The sequence below is a fragment of the Primulina eburnea genome, chromosome 18, assembly GCF_022965805.1.
Source record: "Primulina eburnea isolate SZY01 chromosome 18, ASM2296580v1, whole genome shotgun sequence".
Taxonomy (NCBI): Eukaryota; Viridiplantae; Streptophyta; class Magnoliopsida; order Lamiales; family Gesneriaceae; genus Primulina; species Primulina eburnea.
In genome coordinates this window covers 23,147,914-23,166,112 of record NC_133118.1, presented here as the reverse complement: position 1 = coordinate 23,166,112, position 18,199 = coordinate 23,147,914, and the positions used below count along the sequence as shown (strand labels likewise).

The 18,199-nt window shown below is 45.3% G+C and overlaps 1 protein-coding gene across 1 annotated transcript; it reads left to right on the top strand.

Moving 5' to 3' along the window:
* Positions 1-6,358: 6,358 nt before the first annotated feature.
* On the top strand, positions 6,359-12,293 carry LOC140819173 (uncharacterized). The gene is made up of 2 exons (XM_073179180.1): positions 6,359-6,549; positions 11,822-12,293. The coding sequence occupies exons 1-2, from the start codon at positions 6,359-6,361 to the stop codon at positions 12,291-12,293; spliced, it is 663 nt and encodes a 220-aa protein (XP_073035281.1).
* Positions 12,294-18,199: the final 5,906 nt, after the last annotated feature.

The following is an 18,199-nucleotide window of genomic DNA, read 5'->3' as shown; positions in this document are numbered from 1 at the left end:
GAATTCCCCTTCTTCTCCCGAGATTATAACGTTTGTATGTATATATATATATATACATAATTCGTGCATCACGAGACCAAGTGGCATTTTTTCAAAATGCATGCCGCGCGCATATGCGCGCACAAAGCCGCGCATATGCGCCAGAGCTTCGGCCCGGCATCTGCTGCATATCTTCTCGCGCATATGCGCGACGTTGCTCGCGCATATGCGCGAGATGTTCGGCCTCGCACCTCTTCTCTTTGCGCATATGCGCTCGTTTCTCCGCGCATATGCGCCCAACGTTCTGGACCACCCGCGCATGACTCGCGCACCTCGTTGCGCATGTGCATGATGGCTTCGTCCTTCTCTTTATTTGGTGTATTTTCTCGTCTTTTCCGGCCCGATCTGTTCTGTCTATAATTAAATCAATTATCACCAATCATTGTATTAATTATCGCCTAATCCTTTCTGATTAACGAAATACATTTCTCGGGCCTTACAATAATAGTAGTGCATATAAGTTTTTGATGCACAAGTCAGCAATTCCATGTATAAATGAAGGAAAAATCATTGAATCAAGGAATGATGTATTCTTTGAAGATAATTTTTCTTGTAAAGAAAGGAAAGAAACAAAAAAAAAAAAAAAGACTTCACGAGACTACAATTGATTCCATTCAAAGCAAAGAGGAAACAAGGCGTAGTAAGAGAGCAAGAGTTGATAAGTTGTTTGGTCCTAATTTTCTAACATATATGTTAGATAATGAACCAAAAACTATTCAAGGTTCTCTATCCCCTAAACCTAAACTTTAGTCCATCAGCAGACACCCTCCTTCCTCAGCAGATTTTCACGTGAAGGACGGCAGCCCCCATCGGCCAATCATTTTTCTTGCAAGAAAATACCCCCAGCGTTTCCCTGACGCTTGTTTCTCCTACTTTCTAGTGTAAAATACATCAAGGCACGCTTGTCTTCTCATTTTCTCATCACATACGCCATTAGTATGCTGTAATGTGTGTGTATATATATATATATATATATATTTGTATGAAAATGTTTCGATCTAATGCTTACTTGCATTTTCAATTAATTTTGACATGAAAAACCTTGCATGGTTTTCTTCCACTCAAGTGTTTGTGCAAGGGGCTGTACATTTCGTGTGTAAGGGTGACTAGGTAGTGGAGTCTCGGTTTTTACCAAGATCGAAGGGGAATCGCTCGGGTTTTGTAGCTATTGTGCGTTTGAGGGCAAGATCAAGAGTTTTGGGTTGACAACCATGCATGGCTCGTTTCCATCCTTGAAGCCGACCCCCTTGGGTCCGTGGTACGGCTGGGAGGGGGCTGGGAACTGCTGTTCACGGTCTAGAATTTGATTGAAGGAGCTTAGGTGGAGTGTGGTCTCGGCTGTGGCTAGGGTTAGGTGTTGTAGGGTGCTCGGGTGTTGTGGCATTTGGGGGCTCCAAGTTTCGGTTGGTTGGGGTTCAGTAGGGTCCTAGAGTGGTCTAGGTGAGGTCGAGTCATGGCTGGTCCTTGATGGTTCAGTCTAGGAAGGTGAAAACATGAGTTCGGTGCACTAGAGTTCGGTTGGGTTTTTTTCGAGTGTCTAAGGGTCTGGATTTGAGTTTTTCCTTTTAGAAGTTTATAAGGTGTGGTAAAAAGTTGGGAAAAATTTGATTAAGTTTCGAGTCGATTCGGGTTAAAACCGAGACTCCGGTTCACGATTTTACGTCTAATAAATACTTTTAATATGTTTTGGTACGTGGTGATACCCCCATTAGAATCCGGGTCAGCATTAACCCGGTTTGTTACTTGGATAGCCGGGATTATGACCCATATGCATGATAAGTCTCCTAAAGGTCCGGGCAAGTCTTCTCTTCCCGGGCATTTTGGTTTTACCCGAGCTCTTCGCAAAGCTTCCTGGGCCCTTGTGAAGCTATCCGGGCGCTTCTCAGCTTCCCGGGCAGAGTTCCCGGAGACATTACCACTTGGGCAACCGCGAGAACTGCACCACCTCGAGAAACGAACCACGCTCGAGTGTAGTGGATACAGACAGTCCAATCTGTCAGAACAACTTGGGTTTGGAGTGTCCGAGAAGTAATCAGAAGCTAGTATTGTAAACCGACTTAGTAGATGACACGGAAGTCGAGGTAACTACCCGTTCTTCCACTATAATAGCAGGTATTAACCTCATTTAATGATCTGAAAATCTTTGAACTCCAAGCATTATACATATTTTCTCTAAAATATTGCTTGTGTTCATCTTCAACCTGCTGACTTTAGCATCGGAGTGGCTACGCCGGACACCCTTCCGGCGCCCATTCACGAGTTACTTTCTTGTTTGCAGGTGTTCATCTCAGCCATTACATTCACTCAAAATTCCCAAATATTATAAATTGTTGGTTCGGTCCGTTGGAGCTCCTTACCCGGCTCATCCATTTCAACGAGATCGCATCATTGGCGTCGTCTGTGGGAAATACTGAGTTCGAGACGTTGATATGGCCCGTACGAGAAGAACCAACCAGGATAATTCTCACGCCCAGGGTGATGGGGGACAGACTTCAAGACAAGCCGGTGCTAATAACATCGGACCAAACCTCATTACCCTGACCCCTGAAGAGTTAAAGAAAATGATGGCCGATGTCATTGTGCAAGCTATGGCCAGGAAGGAGGTCTCTCATCCTGTTACACCACACGGTGATAAACAGGGACATGAGCAGGAGTAGGAGCAGGGGAGGAGGGAGAATGAGGTGGCAGGAGAAGACGAGGAATCCAGCGCCGGGTCCAAATCTCCTACCGTGGCAGAGGAATTGTTGGAATTAAGGCAGAAGATGAAGGTCCTGGAAGGACAGTTGGAAAGATGAAGCGTTGCCCGGGCAGTCCCGAGAGGATGCCCGTTTACTTATATCATTGTCCGAGAACCTCTTCCTGGAAATTTCAAATCTGCGAAGGTGAAATATTATGATGGCAATGCAGACCCAGAGGAACACCTGGCCAGGTTTGAAAATATGGCCATGTTGCACTGTTACACTGATAGAATCAAGTGCAAGGTGTTCCTAACAACACTGGTGGATTCAGCTCAGAGGTGGTTCGAGGGCTTGACCTCCCAAAGTATCAGTTCCTTTGGAGACTTCCAGAAGGTGTTTTTACACCATTTTAGCAGCAGTAAGAAGTACAAAAAGACTGATTTTAGTCTTTTTGAAGTTAACCAGAGCCCGGAAGAGAGTTTAAGGGCCTATATCAGAAGATTCAACTGAGTGGTCCTAGACGTCCCTACTTGTGCCACTGAACTAAAGACAACTGCATTCACCCAGGGTTTGATAGAGGGCGAATTCTTCAAGTCACTGACTAAGAAGGTGCCGGGAGATTTCGAGGATCTATTGTCTCGAGCAAAAAAATATATCAATATGGAGGAGGCCTAGAAACAGAAGAGGGAGGCTGTGAGAAAGGAAAAAGGAGACCAGGTTTCTAAGCCCGAGGAGAGGGGACAGAAGAGAGGCAATACAGGGCACTTTTCTCACCACGTGCCTCTGAAAATTGCTCGGGAAAGGGAAGTGCAGGAGTGCAGCAGAGATTTGGCCCTGGATCATCAGTTATCCCGGCCAGAAAAGAGTGGATTTTGCTCTTTCACAAAGTGTGCCACCATAACACTGAAAACTGCAAGGCACTGAAGGGGAATTATGTCTCACCTTCCGTCCCGGGACCCAGTAACAATAGCCAGAGGCCGAGAATGCCACCTTGGACATCTCGGCCACCAGGATCCGGCGCCCGAGGAGGAAGTGTGAGGAATTTCCCGAGGATTGAACCCGATAGAAGAAGGGAGCCTGAGCCCGAGAGAAAGAAGAACTCGCCCCCTGCTACGGGGTTAATCAAAATGATATCAGGAGGCTCCACTGATGGAGACTCCAACCGGGCAAGGAAGTCGAGAAGTAGGAGAGAGTGTTTGGAGGTGGAGGGAGCAAGAAGGAGTGAGGCGGTCATCAGTTTTGGCCCCGAAGATTTAAAAGGGGTGAATCTGTCCCACAACGATGCCCTGGTGATCCAAGCCCGAGTGGAAAATTATGATATTCTCCGAGTCTTCGTGGACTCGGGTAGTTCCGTAAATGTAATTTTTAAGGATGCCTTTTTGCAGATGTATTTGCAGGGCTATCATTTGGAGGCTGTGGAAACGGCCCTCTTTGGTTTTGCTGGTCATATGGTGTACCCAGAAGGAGAGATCGTTTTGCCATTAACTCTGGGCTCCCAGGGTCTTAAAAAGATGGTGATGACCTCATTCACTGTGCTAGACTCCCCATCATCATACAATATCATTCTAGAGAGGCCGGCTATGAATGAATTAAGAGCCGTGGCGTCCACCTACCATCAGAAAATAAAGTTTCCCATGGAGCCCGGGTAGGAGAAGTCCGGGGAGATCAGTCATCTTCTCGGAAGTGCTATGTGGAGGCGGTCAGGGCAGATCATAGCAAAACCAGGAGGGAGGAGAAGAAGGCAAGGGTGGACGGGGAAGAAGAAAGAATGATGGGGGGAGAGGAGAGGTGCATTTTGTGGCAGAAGAATAGCAAGAAGTAATAGAAGTCGGACCAGGCCAGCAAATTTGGGTGGCCCGAGATCTCAGTATATCCACCCGGGTTAGTCTGATTAACTGTTTGAAAACTAACATTCGTGTGTTTGCTTGGTCTCAACAGAGTTGACAGGGATTTCTCCCTTGATAGCGGAGCACCAATTGAACATCCTCCCGGGATCCCGCCTGGTAAAGGAAAAAAAGAGGCACTTTGGCCCTGAAAAGGAAAAAGTGATTGATGCGCAAATTAAGGAGCTTCTGAAAGCTGGCCACATTCGGGAAATTAAATTCCCTACATGGCTTTCGAATGTAGTTTTGGTGCCGAAATCTACCGGGAAGTGGCGCATGAGTGTAGACTTCCGCGATCTCAACAAGGCCTGTCCCGAGGATCATTATCATCTGCCCCGCATTGATCAATTGGTGGATTCCACATCAGGCTTCGAGTTGTTAAGCTTCATGGACGCGTACCAGGGGCATCATCAAATCCCCCTGGCCAAGTGTGATCAAGATAAAGCCAGCTTCATCACCTCGGGAGGTACATTTTGTTATGTTGTAATACCTTTCGGGTTGAAGAATGCAGGGGCAACTTACCAGTGTCTAATGAACAAAGTCTTTGAGAAGCAATTGGGGCGGAACGTGGAAGTCTATGTGGATGATATTCTGTCTAAATCCCGAGAGGATGCAAGCTTTATTAATGATCTAGAAAAAACTTTTGCCACTCTCATGCATTATGGAATCAAGATTAATCCTGCCAAGTGTATTTTTGGCGTGAAGAGTGGCAAATTATTGGGGTTCATTGTGACAGACCGGGGGATCGAGGTGAATCAAGAGAAAGTCAAATCTGTGCTGAGCATGCCATCTCCCCGATCTGTCAAAGAGGTACAAAAGCTAACTGGGAGAATTGCTTCCCTTTCTAGATTTATTTCCCAATCAGCACACCGGAGTTATCCTTTCTTTCAAATCTTAAGGAAAGCCCAGCAATTCGGATGGGATGAGAAATGTGAACAGGCTTTCCAGGACTTGAAAATTCATCTTGCAGGGCTCTCTGTGTTGGTGAAACCGGAACCCGGAGAAAAATTATATGTCTACCTGTCTACTACAGAATATGCTGTCAGCTCAATTCTGATAAAAGAGGAAGGAACCGATCAAAAACCTGTCTATTATGTCAGTCACGCTCTGAGGGGGCCCGAGCTCCGGTATAGCGAAGTGGAGAAAATTGCTTTGGCCGTGGTCATGACCGCCCGGAAGCTAAGACCTTACTTTCTGTCACATCAGGTTATTGTTCTTACCAATAGTCCTTTGGGTAGGATCATGACTCACTCTGAAGTATCCGGGCGAATGATAAAATGGACAGTAGAGTTGGGAGAATATGACATCGAGTACAAGCCCCGAGTGGCCATTAAAGCGCAGGCTTTGTAAGATTTTTTATCTGAAATGATCCAGCCCAGCGAGGAGGAGGTATGGAGAGTGTCGGTTGATGGGGCATCTAGCCTGGTGGGGTGCAGAGTAGGGGTGGTGTTGGTGTCTCCCCTGGGAGAAAAGATCAAATTAGCATTGAGGATTGATTCCCGGATAACCAACAATGAAGCTGAATATGAGGCTGTTCTTGCAGGTATTCGAGCTGCCCGGGAAGTTGGAGCTGCCTGAATTATTCTATATTCTGATTCACAGCTCATCACTAAACAAATAAAGGGCATTTATGAGGCTAAGGATGACAGAATGCTTAAGTATTTACAACTCAATCGAGCCCAAGCAGAAAGCTTCATGGATTGGAGTATTGAACAAATACCCCGGGAGGAGAATAGTGAGACAGACGCTTTGGCTAAAATGGCGTCTTCTTTATCAGAAGTTAACACCCGGGAAGTATTACATATTACTCGGTTGGTCCTCTCTACGGAGGAAGAAACATCACCCGTGCCGGAAGACTCATGGATGACACCACTGATTGCATACATTACAAACTATGAGCTCCCCGAGGATAAAGCCCGAGCTCAGAAGATCAAGAGACAAGCTCCCAGGTTTGTCCTCTTAAATAAAATTTTGTACAGGAGATCATTCCAAGGACCGCTTCTGAAATGTTTAACTGAGAAAGAGGTGGATTATGTTCTCCAAGAGATTCATGAGGGGTGTTGTGCCGAGCACTAGGGGTGTTCAAACTTCGGATAAAACCGAAAAAACCGAAAATCCAAACCGAAAAAACCGAACACTAAACCGAACCGAAAACCGAATTTTATAATTCGGATATAAATGTTAAAACCGAAATTAATTTGGTTCGGTTTCGGATTATAAATGTCAAAACCGAACCGACCGAAAAAACCGAAATTTAATTAAATTAATAATGTTATTTTTATTTTATATTATTTATTGAGATGATATTAGTAAATGAAGAATTATTTTGAATAATACTTAGTTGATTATTGTTTATGTAATTCATTTGTACTTTATATTTAAATATTTTACTAATAAATCATATAAAAAGATAACATATTATAATTATAATATATTTATATTGTTAATTTAAACAATTGTATCAAAACCGAAATAACCGACCGAAATAACCGAACTATTTCGGTAGAAAACCGAACCGAACCAAAGAAAAATGGTTTGGACATCGGATTATATATTTGTAAAACCGAAAACCGAAAAAACCGAAATAAAAAACCGAAAATCGAACCGAACCGACCGATGAACACCCCTACCGAGCACCTCGGATGAATGTCTTTAGCTCGAAAAACAATGCTTGCTGGATTTTGGTGGCCAACCTTAAAACGAGATTTGCTCGGTTGGTCCAGACTTGTGAGGGCCGTCAGCATCATTCGAATTTCATCCACAACCCGGCCACTCTCATGAAGCCTATCTAGGCTTCCTGCCCTTTTGATCAATGGGGCATGGATATTGTGGGTCCTTTTCCAGTTGCCCGGGCTCAGAAAAAATTCTTACTAGTTGCTGTTGACTACTTTTCTAAATGGGTTGAAGCTGAGCCTTTAGCAAAAATCACCGAGCAGGAAGTATTGAAATTTGTAGTAGCCCGAATTCCAAATTGGGTAATTAAAGGATTAATGGTGATTAAGAAGGTTTAATGTGTAATTTTGACCGTGGTCATGATCGGACGGACCGAAGATGGTTCGGTAGCACCGAAGAGTTCGGACGTTCCGAAGTGTAGGTTCGGTGGATCCGATCATGAGGTGTCAAGAGCCGATGGACACGTGGGAGTTCGTACGTTCCGAAGTGTAGGTTCGGTGGATCCGATCATGAGGTGTCAAGAGCCGATGGACACGTGGGAGTTCGGACGTTCCGAAGTGTAGGTTCGGTGGATCCGATCGTGAGGTGTCAAGAGCTGATGGACACGTAGGAGTTCGGACGTTCCGAAGTGGGTTCGGTGGATCCGAACATAGCCTATAAATAGTGCTCGGAATTCCTCATTTTGGATGGCAAGTTCTTGAAGTTGTGTCTCATTTTGAGAGGTTTGGAAGGTTTCTAGGGTTAGTTGTCGGTCGAGCGTTAGCCAAGAGCTGCCAGGATTAGTAGTGTAGCGACGCCTGAGTTACGAGGCAATCGACATCAAAGGGCTGTCGACGGACGAAGGTAAACCCTAAACCTTTGGTAGTACTGGTTTTGCTAGTTGAGCATGGTAGTATTGTTCATTGGGTATGCTTTTGATGCGTAGGCTTGTTCTAGACCTGATTAGCGGTGTTGCGTAAGGCTAGGCTTGCTGTGATAGAGGTACGAAAGTACTATCCGAGATATCCTGGTCGAGTATACATTCTTATATGTGTTGCATGATTATGTGGTGCATTGATATATGTCATATGATGCATGCTATTATGTCACGTTTATTACTGCATGTTGCATTTCATGTTGAGCCGTATCTCCTTCGAGATAGCCTTTACTGTTGAGCTGTATCTCTTTCGAGATAAGCTATATCTTGTGGGGCCGCTCAGCCCTGTCTTGTCTTGTGGACGCATGGACACCGAGAGTACACAGTGGCCGACGGGTCGGGAGGGCTTCGGTGATCCGGGACATTTTAGGTCCACGTCTGTTCTTGTAGTGGATGCAGTGACCCAGAGGAGTACCGCGCGGCACTATCCACTTGGCGCCTCTAGACTGAGCATTTTGAGATCCTTTGTTACTCCTGTTTCTTGACTACCCTGGTATCATATCATAGCATGTGCATTTCATATAGGCTTGTATACTCATGCTTTTGTACTGGGCGTTCTTATCGCTCACGTCCTCGGTTTTGTTTATCTTGGACACCCCATTCCCACGGGGCAGGCCTCAGGTTGGACAGCTCAGGAGGAGGAGGAGGACGTTGAGTAGCTGGTTGGTTTAGTTCTTCGGTATCTCTTTGATTCGATATGGTTGTACTGCATATTTTCATTTTAGTTCGAGTTGTTCTGATTTCGATTGGGTTATATAGCTATCATTTGTTGACCTTTTCCGCTGTTATCTCTGATTATTATTAATTAAGTTAATTGCATGCTTAGTTCTTGATTAGTAGGTGATTCTGGAACGGGTCACTACATTTATGGTATCAGAGCATGCTTACGATTTTGGGATATAGATTCTGTTTTGGGATTTTCGTGGACCATTTTACCATTTTCCCTATTCTATCTTGTAGCGATGGCTGACCACTTTGGTGATGAGAGTAGTCAGGGAAGTGTAGGTCGTTGGGGTGACCAGGACGATTTGTTAAGCGTCATAAGTTACCATATGTTTCTCTAGACGTCATTCTTTCTGTTTCTACCCCGATGGGTCATGCGGTGTTTGTTAAGCGTCTAGTGATGGGTTGTTCCTTAGATTTTGAGGGTAACGAATTGATTGCGAATCTTATGATCTTGGAGATGGAAGATTTTGATTGTATTCTGGTATAGACCTATTGACTACCTACCGAGCCACCGTGGATTGTTACCAGAAGCTTGTTCAGTTTCGTACGACTGAGAGCTCTAGTTGGTTTTTCTATGGTGAGGGAGCGCGACCTCCGATGCCAGTGGTATCTGCTCTGAAAGCCTGTCGTGCTTTAGAGGCTGGCGGGGAAGGCTACCTCATCTATGCGATTGATTCCTCCACAGGTAGTGTTGGTATAGAGGATATTCCAGTGGTTTGTGAATTTCCTGATGTTTTCCCAGATGAGATTCCTGGTTTTCCTCCGGTTAGAGAGGTGGAATTTGGCATTGAGTTAATGCCAGGGACTGCACCGATTTCTCGTGCCCCCTATCGTCTTGCTCCGTCAGAGATGAGAGAATTGAAGCAGCAATTACAGGATCTTCTTGATAAAGGTTATATTCGCCCGAGTGTTTCACCTTGGGGAGCTCCAGTCTTGTTTGTCAAGAAGAAAGATGGATCTATGCGATTGTGCATTGATTATCGCCAGCTGAATCGTGTGACGATCAAAAACAAGTATCCATTACCTCGTATCGATGATTTGTTCGATCAGCTTCAGGGTACCTCTGTTTACTCCAAGATTGACTTGCGATCGGGTTATCATCAGATGAGAGTTAGGGATGATGATATTTCCAAGACTGCATTTCGTACTCGATATGGGCATTACGAGTTTCTAGTTATGCCATTTGGATTGACGAATGCGCCAGCAGTGTTCATGGATCTGATGAATCGAGTCTTTCGGGATTTTCTAGATCAGTTGTGTTCAACAACAATTGAGATGTAATAACGATGTTGTTATTTCGTTTTGTTCATCCTCTAAGCCTGATTTCGAGGACGAAATCTTTTAAGGGGGGGAGAATGTAGTAGCCCGAATTCCAAATTGGGTAATTAACGGATTAATGGTGATTAAGAAGGTTTAATGTGTAATTTTGACCGTGGTCATGATCGGACGGACCGAAGATGGTTAGGTAGCACCGAAGAGTTCGGACGTTCCGAAATGTAGGTTCGGTGGATCCGATCATGAGGTGTCAAGAGCCGATGGACACGTGGGAGTTCGGACGTTCCGAAGTGTAGGTTCGGTGGATCCGATCATGAGGTGTCAAGAGCCGATGGACACGTGGGAGTTCGGACGTTCCGAAGTGTAGGTTCGGTGGATCCGATCGTGAGGTGTCAAGAGCTGATGGACACGTAGGAGTTCGGACGTTCCGAAGTGGGTTCGGTGGATCCGAACATAGCCTATAAATAGTGCTCGGAATTCCTCATTTTGGATGGCAAGTTCTTGAAGTTGTGTCTCATTTTGAGAGGTTTGGAAGGTTTCTAGGGTTAGTTGTCGGTCGAGCGTTAGCCAAGAGCTGCCAGGATTAGTAGTGTAGCGACGCCTGAGTTACGAGGCAATCGACATCAAAGGGCTGTCGACGGACGAAGGTAAACCCTAAACCTTTGGTAGTACTGGTTTTGCTAGTTGAGCATGGTAGTATTGTTCATTGGGTATGCTTTTGATGCGTAGGCTTGTTCTAGACCTGATTAGCGGTGTTGCGTAAGGCTAGGCTTGCTGTGATAGAGGTACGAAAGTACTATCCGAGATATCCTGGTCGAGTATACATTCTTATATGTGTTGCATGATTATATGGTGCATTGATATATGTCATATGATGCATGCTATTATGTCACGTTTATTACTGCATGTTGCATTTCATGTTGAGCCGTATCTCCTTCGAGATAGCCTTTACTGTTGAGCTGTATCTCTTTCGAGATAAGCTATATCTTGTGGGGCCGCTCAGCCCTGTCTTGTCTTGTGGACGCATGGACACCGAGAGTACACAGTGGCCGACGGGTCGGGAGGGCTTCGGTGATCCGGGACATTTTAGGTCCACGTCTGTTCTTGTAGTGGATGCAGTGACCCAGAGGAGTACCGCGCGGCACTATCCACTTGGCGCCTCTAGACTGAGCATTTTGAGATCCTTTGTTACTCCTGTTTCTTGACTACCCTGGTATCATATCATAGCATGTGCATTTCATATAGGCTTGTATACTCATGCTTTTGTACTGGGCGTTCTTATCGCTCACGTCCTCGGTTTTGTTTATCTTGGACACCCCATTCCCACGAGGCAAGCCTCAGGTTGGACAGCTCAGGAGGAGGAGGAGGAGGACGTTGAGTAGCTGGTTGGTTTAGTTCTTCGGTATCTCTTTGATTCGATATGGTTGTACTGCATATTTTCATTTTAGTTCGAGTTGTTCTGATTTCGATTGGGTTATATAGCTATCATTTGTTGACCTTTTCCGCTGTTATCTCTGATTATTATTAATTAAGTTAATTGCATGCTTAGTTCTTGATTAGTAGGTGATTCTGGAACGGGTCACTACAAAATTCTTGTGGAAAAACATTGTGTGCCGGTTCGGTGTGCCCAGGAGATTAATCTCGGATAATGGAAGACAATTTCAGGGCAAAGGAATTACGTCATGGTGCCAGGAAATGAAAATCACTCAATCTTTTACCTCTGTTGCATATCCTCAAGCCAATGGTCAAACAGAAGTTGTCAATAGAATCATTGTGCAAGCATTAAAAGCAAGGCTTCAAGGTAAAGGAAAAGATTGGGTGGAAGAGTTACCTAGTGTTCTATGGGCTTACAGAACCACTCCCCGGGCACCTACTCAAGAAACTCCGTTCAGCTTAGTATATGGTTCTGAAGCAGTCCTCCCAGTCGAAATAGGGAAAGTTTCCTCCCGGGTAGAATCTTACCCAAATCAGAATGATCAAAGTTGGGCCATGGAGTTGGATCTGGTAGAAGAAAAGAGAGACCGAGCGACTATTCGGATGGAAGCATACCAGAACAGGGTTATGAAATCTTATAACCAGAGGGTCCGGATCCGAGACTTCTAAATAGGAGATTTGGTTATGAAGAAAGTTAACCCTGCTGGAGATGTAGGAAAATTAGAAGCTCGGTGGGAAGGACCCTATAAAATTACCCGGAGAGTTAGCTCAGGATCCATTTATTTAGAAGATGCTCAAGGACGTTCTCTCAAAAGACTTTGGAATGTATTTAATTTAAAGCAGTATTATTCATGACAGATGTAATCATTTGGTGAAGATATAATAAAAGATCTATTTTTTCTCGAAGAAGTGTTATATTATATCTCGTATCTTAAACTTGGGAAAAACCGGTTCTTAAAAAGCCCAGGGCACTACACCCTGGCTCGGGGCTCCATACCTCGACCATTCACAAGTCCCGGGACATGCTCCCCGGCCCAAGGCTCCGCACCTTGGTTCTTAAAAAGCCCAGGGCACTACACCCTGGCTCGGGGCTCCATACCTCGACCATTCACAAGTCCCGGGACATGCTCCCTGGCCCAAGGCTCCGCACCTTAGTTCTCAAAAAGCCCAGGGCGCTACACCTGGCTCCCGGAACCGCATCTCGATCACTCTGAATTCCGAAATTATTCTCCTGGACATCGTGATCTCTCGTTTGTCTGATAAGTTATTGTAAAGACGGAACATTGAGCATTTGGCATATAAATACAAGGGTGTTAGAAGAAAAAGAAGATAGCATTAATAAGAGCCTGAAGGCCTGAAAGATTACAAACATAAACAAAGGAAAAGAGAAAAGTAGAAGTACAAATCCTAGTCTATATCCACATGCTCAGGCCCAGGTTGCTCTTCTTGAGGCATCTCCTTCTCCTCCTCGTCATCCTTGGGAAGCGATGCAATGGCCAGACCAAAGTCCGGAAAATTTTCTTTATCTTGGGTTAGGAGTCCGGCCTCCTCAAATTGTTCTCGGCATTTCTCAAAGCCGGTTTGAAAAATAGGATAGGCCTTGTCCGTCAAGACCTTCTTAAATTCCGGAGATTGGAGGAAGGAAGACTGCCACATACTTTTATCATACTCCACCTGGGCCAAAGTATTCTCGGCTTTTTCTGCCCGGGACATTTGCTCCTCCATCTGCTCGGATAGGGAATTTTTTCTCATATCCGAGGCAGACAGGGCACCTCTAAGATTTTCTTCCCGAAGGGCAGCTTCATTGAGATCTTCTCGAGGTTTGTCCAGAGCCATCTGGGCCGACTCCAAGGAAGCCTTCAAGATGGCAATTTCCTCCTCATGAAGGTTTTTAGCCCGGGCAAGTTCTCCATGCAATTGATCTTGAACTTCCTTGGCAGCCCGAGCTTGTTGGCCTTTCTTTGTGGCTGCCGCTGCCACTTCTTCGAAAGCCGAGATCATCATTTGGGAAGCCTGTACAAAGCAAATTAAAAGAAAGAGAGAAAAAAGAAGGAGGAGGGGGGATGAAGAGAAAAACTTACAGCAAGGAGGCGGTTGGATCCCTCAAGAAACCGACCACCGGGCCCAGAAGTCTTCAAAAAGGCCTCCTCTCCAGGATTAAGCATGTGCTCAAAACGCCGAAGGCCTGTTGAAGAAGCCCCCTCCAGGAAAATGATGGGCCAGGTGGGTTGGTCGATCAGAAAAGTTTCCTGAGAAGGTTCTTCATAAGTTTGCGGTGGAGGAGAAGTGAGTGGTTGATTTGCTTGGGAGGAGCCCTGCCCTCCTTCCTGATTAGTCTCAATCAAGATCGGCTCTGGGCTTGTTGTAGCCTTTCGCTTCCGCTGGAGGAGGGGGACGTGGTCCTCGGGATCCTCGTGGGATTCTTCTCGGGCCACTTCCTCTTGTTGAGGCTCTACCCGATTTAACTCAGAACGCCGGGCTGCTGCTTCCTCGGCTATTCGTTTTTCAAGGGCAGCTTTCTGGGCTGCCACTTTTTGCTCTTTGGCCGCCCTCTCAGCCGCCCATTTCTTGGCAAAGGCCTCTTGCATTTTTGAGTTATCCGCGCATAAATAAGAAGAAGGTTAAGCACGAGTACAAAAAAAAAATGGAGACTAAGGATGTCAAGAATTACCGAGTTGAGCGCCCGAGACAACAACTTCATCGATCACCCTGTCCAAAGGGTCCTCAGCATGGGCACTCAACCCATAGGTAATGAGGTTCTCATCAGTGATGAGAACAGAAGAAGAGTATTTCCGCCCCTCCACCAAGGTTTGGCTCATGAGAAAGGGCTCCTCAAGTTTGTAAGATTGTGGCAAGGAAGGTTGTTGAGGAAGGGAAGGAAGGAAGCCGGTTAGACAAGGTAGAGGACCCGGTAGTCGAATATAGCAAAATTTTCCTGTCCACCCCTTCTAGTAGGAAGGAATATCATCAAGGAATCGGGCATTAAGCCGGGCGGTTAGGGAAAAAGCATTATCCCCAAACCGGCAAGAGAAGTAATAATGAAGGATAAGGGGGGTGATGAGAAGATTGTTCATTTTGAAAATGACATATGCCGAGGCCATAATCCTAAAGGAGTTGGGATGAAGTTGGTTAACTGGTACGCCGAAAAACTTGGCAACCGCAATGTAGAAAGGGTGGACAGGGAAGCAGAGGCCATTTCTAACCTGATCCCGGAAGAAAGTAGTGTACCCGGGAGGAGGGTTGTTGGCTCTGTCGGAAGGCCCGGGTATCAAAATGGAAAAAGATGAAGGAATATTACCCAGGGCTCAGAGTTCCTCCTCGGCCCCCAAGCGTAATGTACAACTCAGGGAAGAAAACCAGGGAACCTCCGGAATCTCAGTAGGAGGAGGGCTCGATGCCCGAGCCTTACCCTTACCCCTACCTTTGCTCTTGGAAGGAGCTCGGGAGTGGATGGAAGTGGAAGGTTTTGAGAAGGTTGGTTTAATTTGGATAGATGAGGGTAGTCTAGAAGGCTGGGTGATAGAACGGCGAGGGGGAGACAGAGTGGAGTCAGAGCGCAGCGCGGTAGACTCGTCGCTGGGCGAGCCCCGCGCATTTGCCCCTGATGTGGAAGTGGTAGAATTAGACATTTTTTGAAATCAAGAGAGGAAAAGACTTACGTTTCTTGAAGAAAAGCGGGTGGTTACAGCAACGGAGATTCACCAGAAGTGGGGAAGTTTGCGCGGAAGAGCTTCGAGAAAATTTTTTGCAAGGGCTTCGCCGGAGTTTCGAATTTTAAAGTAATTTCTGAAATTGGAGCGCCCAATATTTATAGAAGGGGAAAGCTGATCTACACCGTTCATTTGAATCAAATCGAACGGTTGAGCTGAACCAAGGAAAGTGTGTAGGTACATGAAAGGACGCGTAATAATTAGAATGTCAGACTTATCGACTCCTCGAAATACGAAAAGTTCCTTTCTGTTGAGTAAAAAGACACGCGTTATCATGACACTCCTGGAGTTACTCGGCGTCCTATTTTATGGGCAGGGAGGTTCGAGACCCCGGCGTCCTATTTTATGGACCGGGAGGTTCGAGGCCCCGGCGTCTATTTTATGGACCGGGAGGTTCGAGGCCCCGGCATCTTATTTATGGACCGAGAGATTTGAGGTCCCGATTTTTTGTTCTAAGAAGGCCGGGGGAAGATTAAGTCGGGGCATTTTGGTTGAACAGCTATCGGTTATTCATTTCGTGATATATATATATCAACTGATGAAATTAAATATTGACAACAGATCAGAAGACAGAAATAAACCAAATGACTATTTTATTTCAAGAATTAGCGAATGACATTTTACATCTGGGCCATCATTGAGGCTACATAGTCTTTCCACTCAGTTATCCATTCAGTTACTTCCCAAATGTGAAGGTTGGAGAAGGATTCAGAGGTTGATACCTTGTTCAGATGATGCCATTCCTTCCACAGCATCGCCTGCAACATAACTTGGTCTGTGGTCAGGTATGCAATCCGAGTTAATCCAAGCACTCGCCTGTATTTACTTGCCACCGCCCTTTGGGCACGGTTAAGAGCCAAGCCATTTTGGTGCGCGTTGTTAATATCTTGGATCTTGTACCAGGTTGACATAACCTTTACCTCAATATACTCGTTGATCGTCCTTTTCAGATTCTCCACATAAGGACGTAATTCAATTGGTATTTGGCTATGTGCACCAATGGAAGAAACCGTGCTACTACAATCACTGAAGTCACTTGAACTCGACATATTGAATTGATGATCACTTGTATCTCTACCCTCTTATTTATAGGCAATGACATTCAATATAGAAGAAGTGGGAAGGTCATAAATCAGGTAAAACGTGAAGAGTTAATCACAAACTAGTAATTTGGACACACGTGGACGGCCAGGATGTACCTCGTAAGTTGTACAAGGTAGACGAAAGGACGTGCACGGTTATCCAATCGTCAATCTTATCCATCTCGACATATGAAATGTTTTTCGGAGGGAGGTTAAGGCTGATTCGTGCATCATTGTGATACCGTATTATAGACCGGGAAGTTTTAGGCCCCGACATCCTATTTTATAGCCCTGGAGGTTTTAGGCCCCGACATCCTATTTTGTAGCCCGGGAGCTTTGAGGCCCCGGTACGTGATTTAATAACCCGGGAGATGGGAGTTTACAGTATTTTATCTTGGAGCTCGGGGACCGTTAAATCATGATACTTCGGTTGGTTCGTCATCGGTTATTTATCTTCAAAAAGATTTCATTGAGTCACTTGTCAAGAATTAAAAAGACATAATACCAAAGCAACTTTTTATTCATTTGAGGGAATTCTTGCGAATTAGATTTAAGTAATTTTCCTCTACAGAAGCCCTCCACTTCACCATCAAGCTCTTTACAGAGCTGCCAGTGAACGTCTTCATAAAGCTATCAGAATCGGCAATGTTTTGCAGTATCTTCTTCTCCTTGTAAAGCATTAACTGGAGGACATAGTCGTCCTCAAAGAGATTTGCGGTATCGGGAATGAGCAAACGTTCCCGATATTTCTCAAGCTTTGCCACCAGCCGAGGAGTGGTAGCTTCTCCACGTTCATAGAGGAACTGCAATCCTTGCAACTCCTCCCAGAAACTGAGGATCTTTTGGAAGACTTCATCTTCCAGTTCAGCTTTTCGCTTCTCAAAAGCCGTTTTCATGAACTCTGCTGTCATATCGAGAGCCTTCGAATTACTTGAACCCGTCATTATCCTTATTATCTTTCTCAGGTTGTAATTTGTTGTTATGAGGGGGAAATATGGGACCTATTATATATAGAAACAGAAAGCCAAACGCAGCCGTTAATCTATGGGCGCATGAACGATGAGGATGAGTCTTGGAAGTTGTATTGGGCAGATGAAAAGACAAGTACGGATATCGAGTAGGCAGGCTCATTATTACCTTGGAATACGAACAGTTTTCAGCGGTACCAATACTCGTGCATGCATCATAAAGACACCTCTTGGACTTCCTGAGAGCACTAAACGACAAATATGACTGATCGGGACAGCGAGTCAAGCTCTAGCCCGACTATTTTAGGGATAGGTGGTGATACCCCCATTAGAATTCGGGTCAGCATTAACCCGGTTTGTTACTTGAATAGCCGGGATTATGACCCATATGCATGATAAGTCTCCTAAAGGTCCGGGCAAGTCTTCTCTTCCCGGGCATTTTGGTTTTACCCGAGCTCTTCGCAAAGCTTCCTGGGCCCTTGTGAAGCTATCCGGGCGCTTCTCAGCTTCCCGGGCAGAGTTCCCGGAGACATTACCACTTGGGCAACCTCGAGAACTGCACCACCTCGAGAAACGAACCACACTCGAGTGTAGTGGATACAGACAGTCCAATCTGTCAGAACAACTTGGGTTTGTAGTGTCCGAGAAGTCATCAGAAGCTAGTATTGTAAACCGACTTAGTAGATGGCACGGAAGTCGAGGTAACTACCCATTCTTCCACTATAAATAGCAGGTATTAACCTCATTTAATGATCTGAAAATCTTTGAACACTAAGCATTATACATATTTTCTCTAAAATATTGCTTGTGTTCAT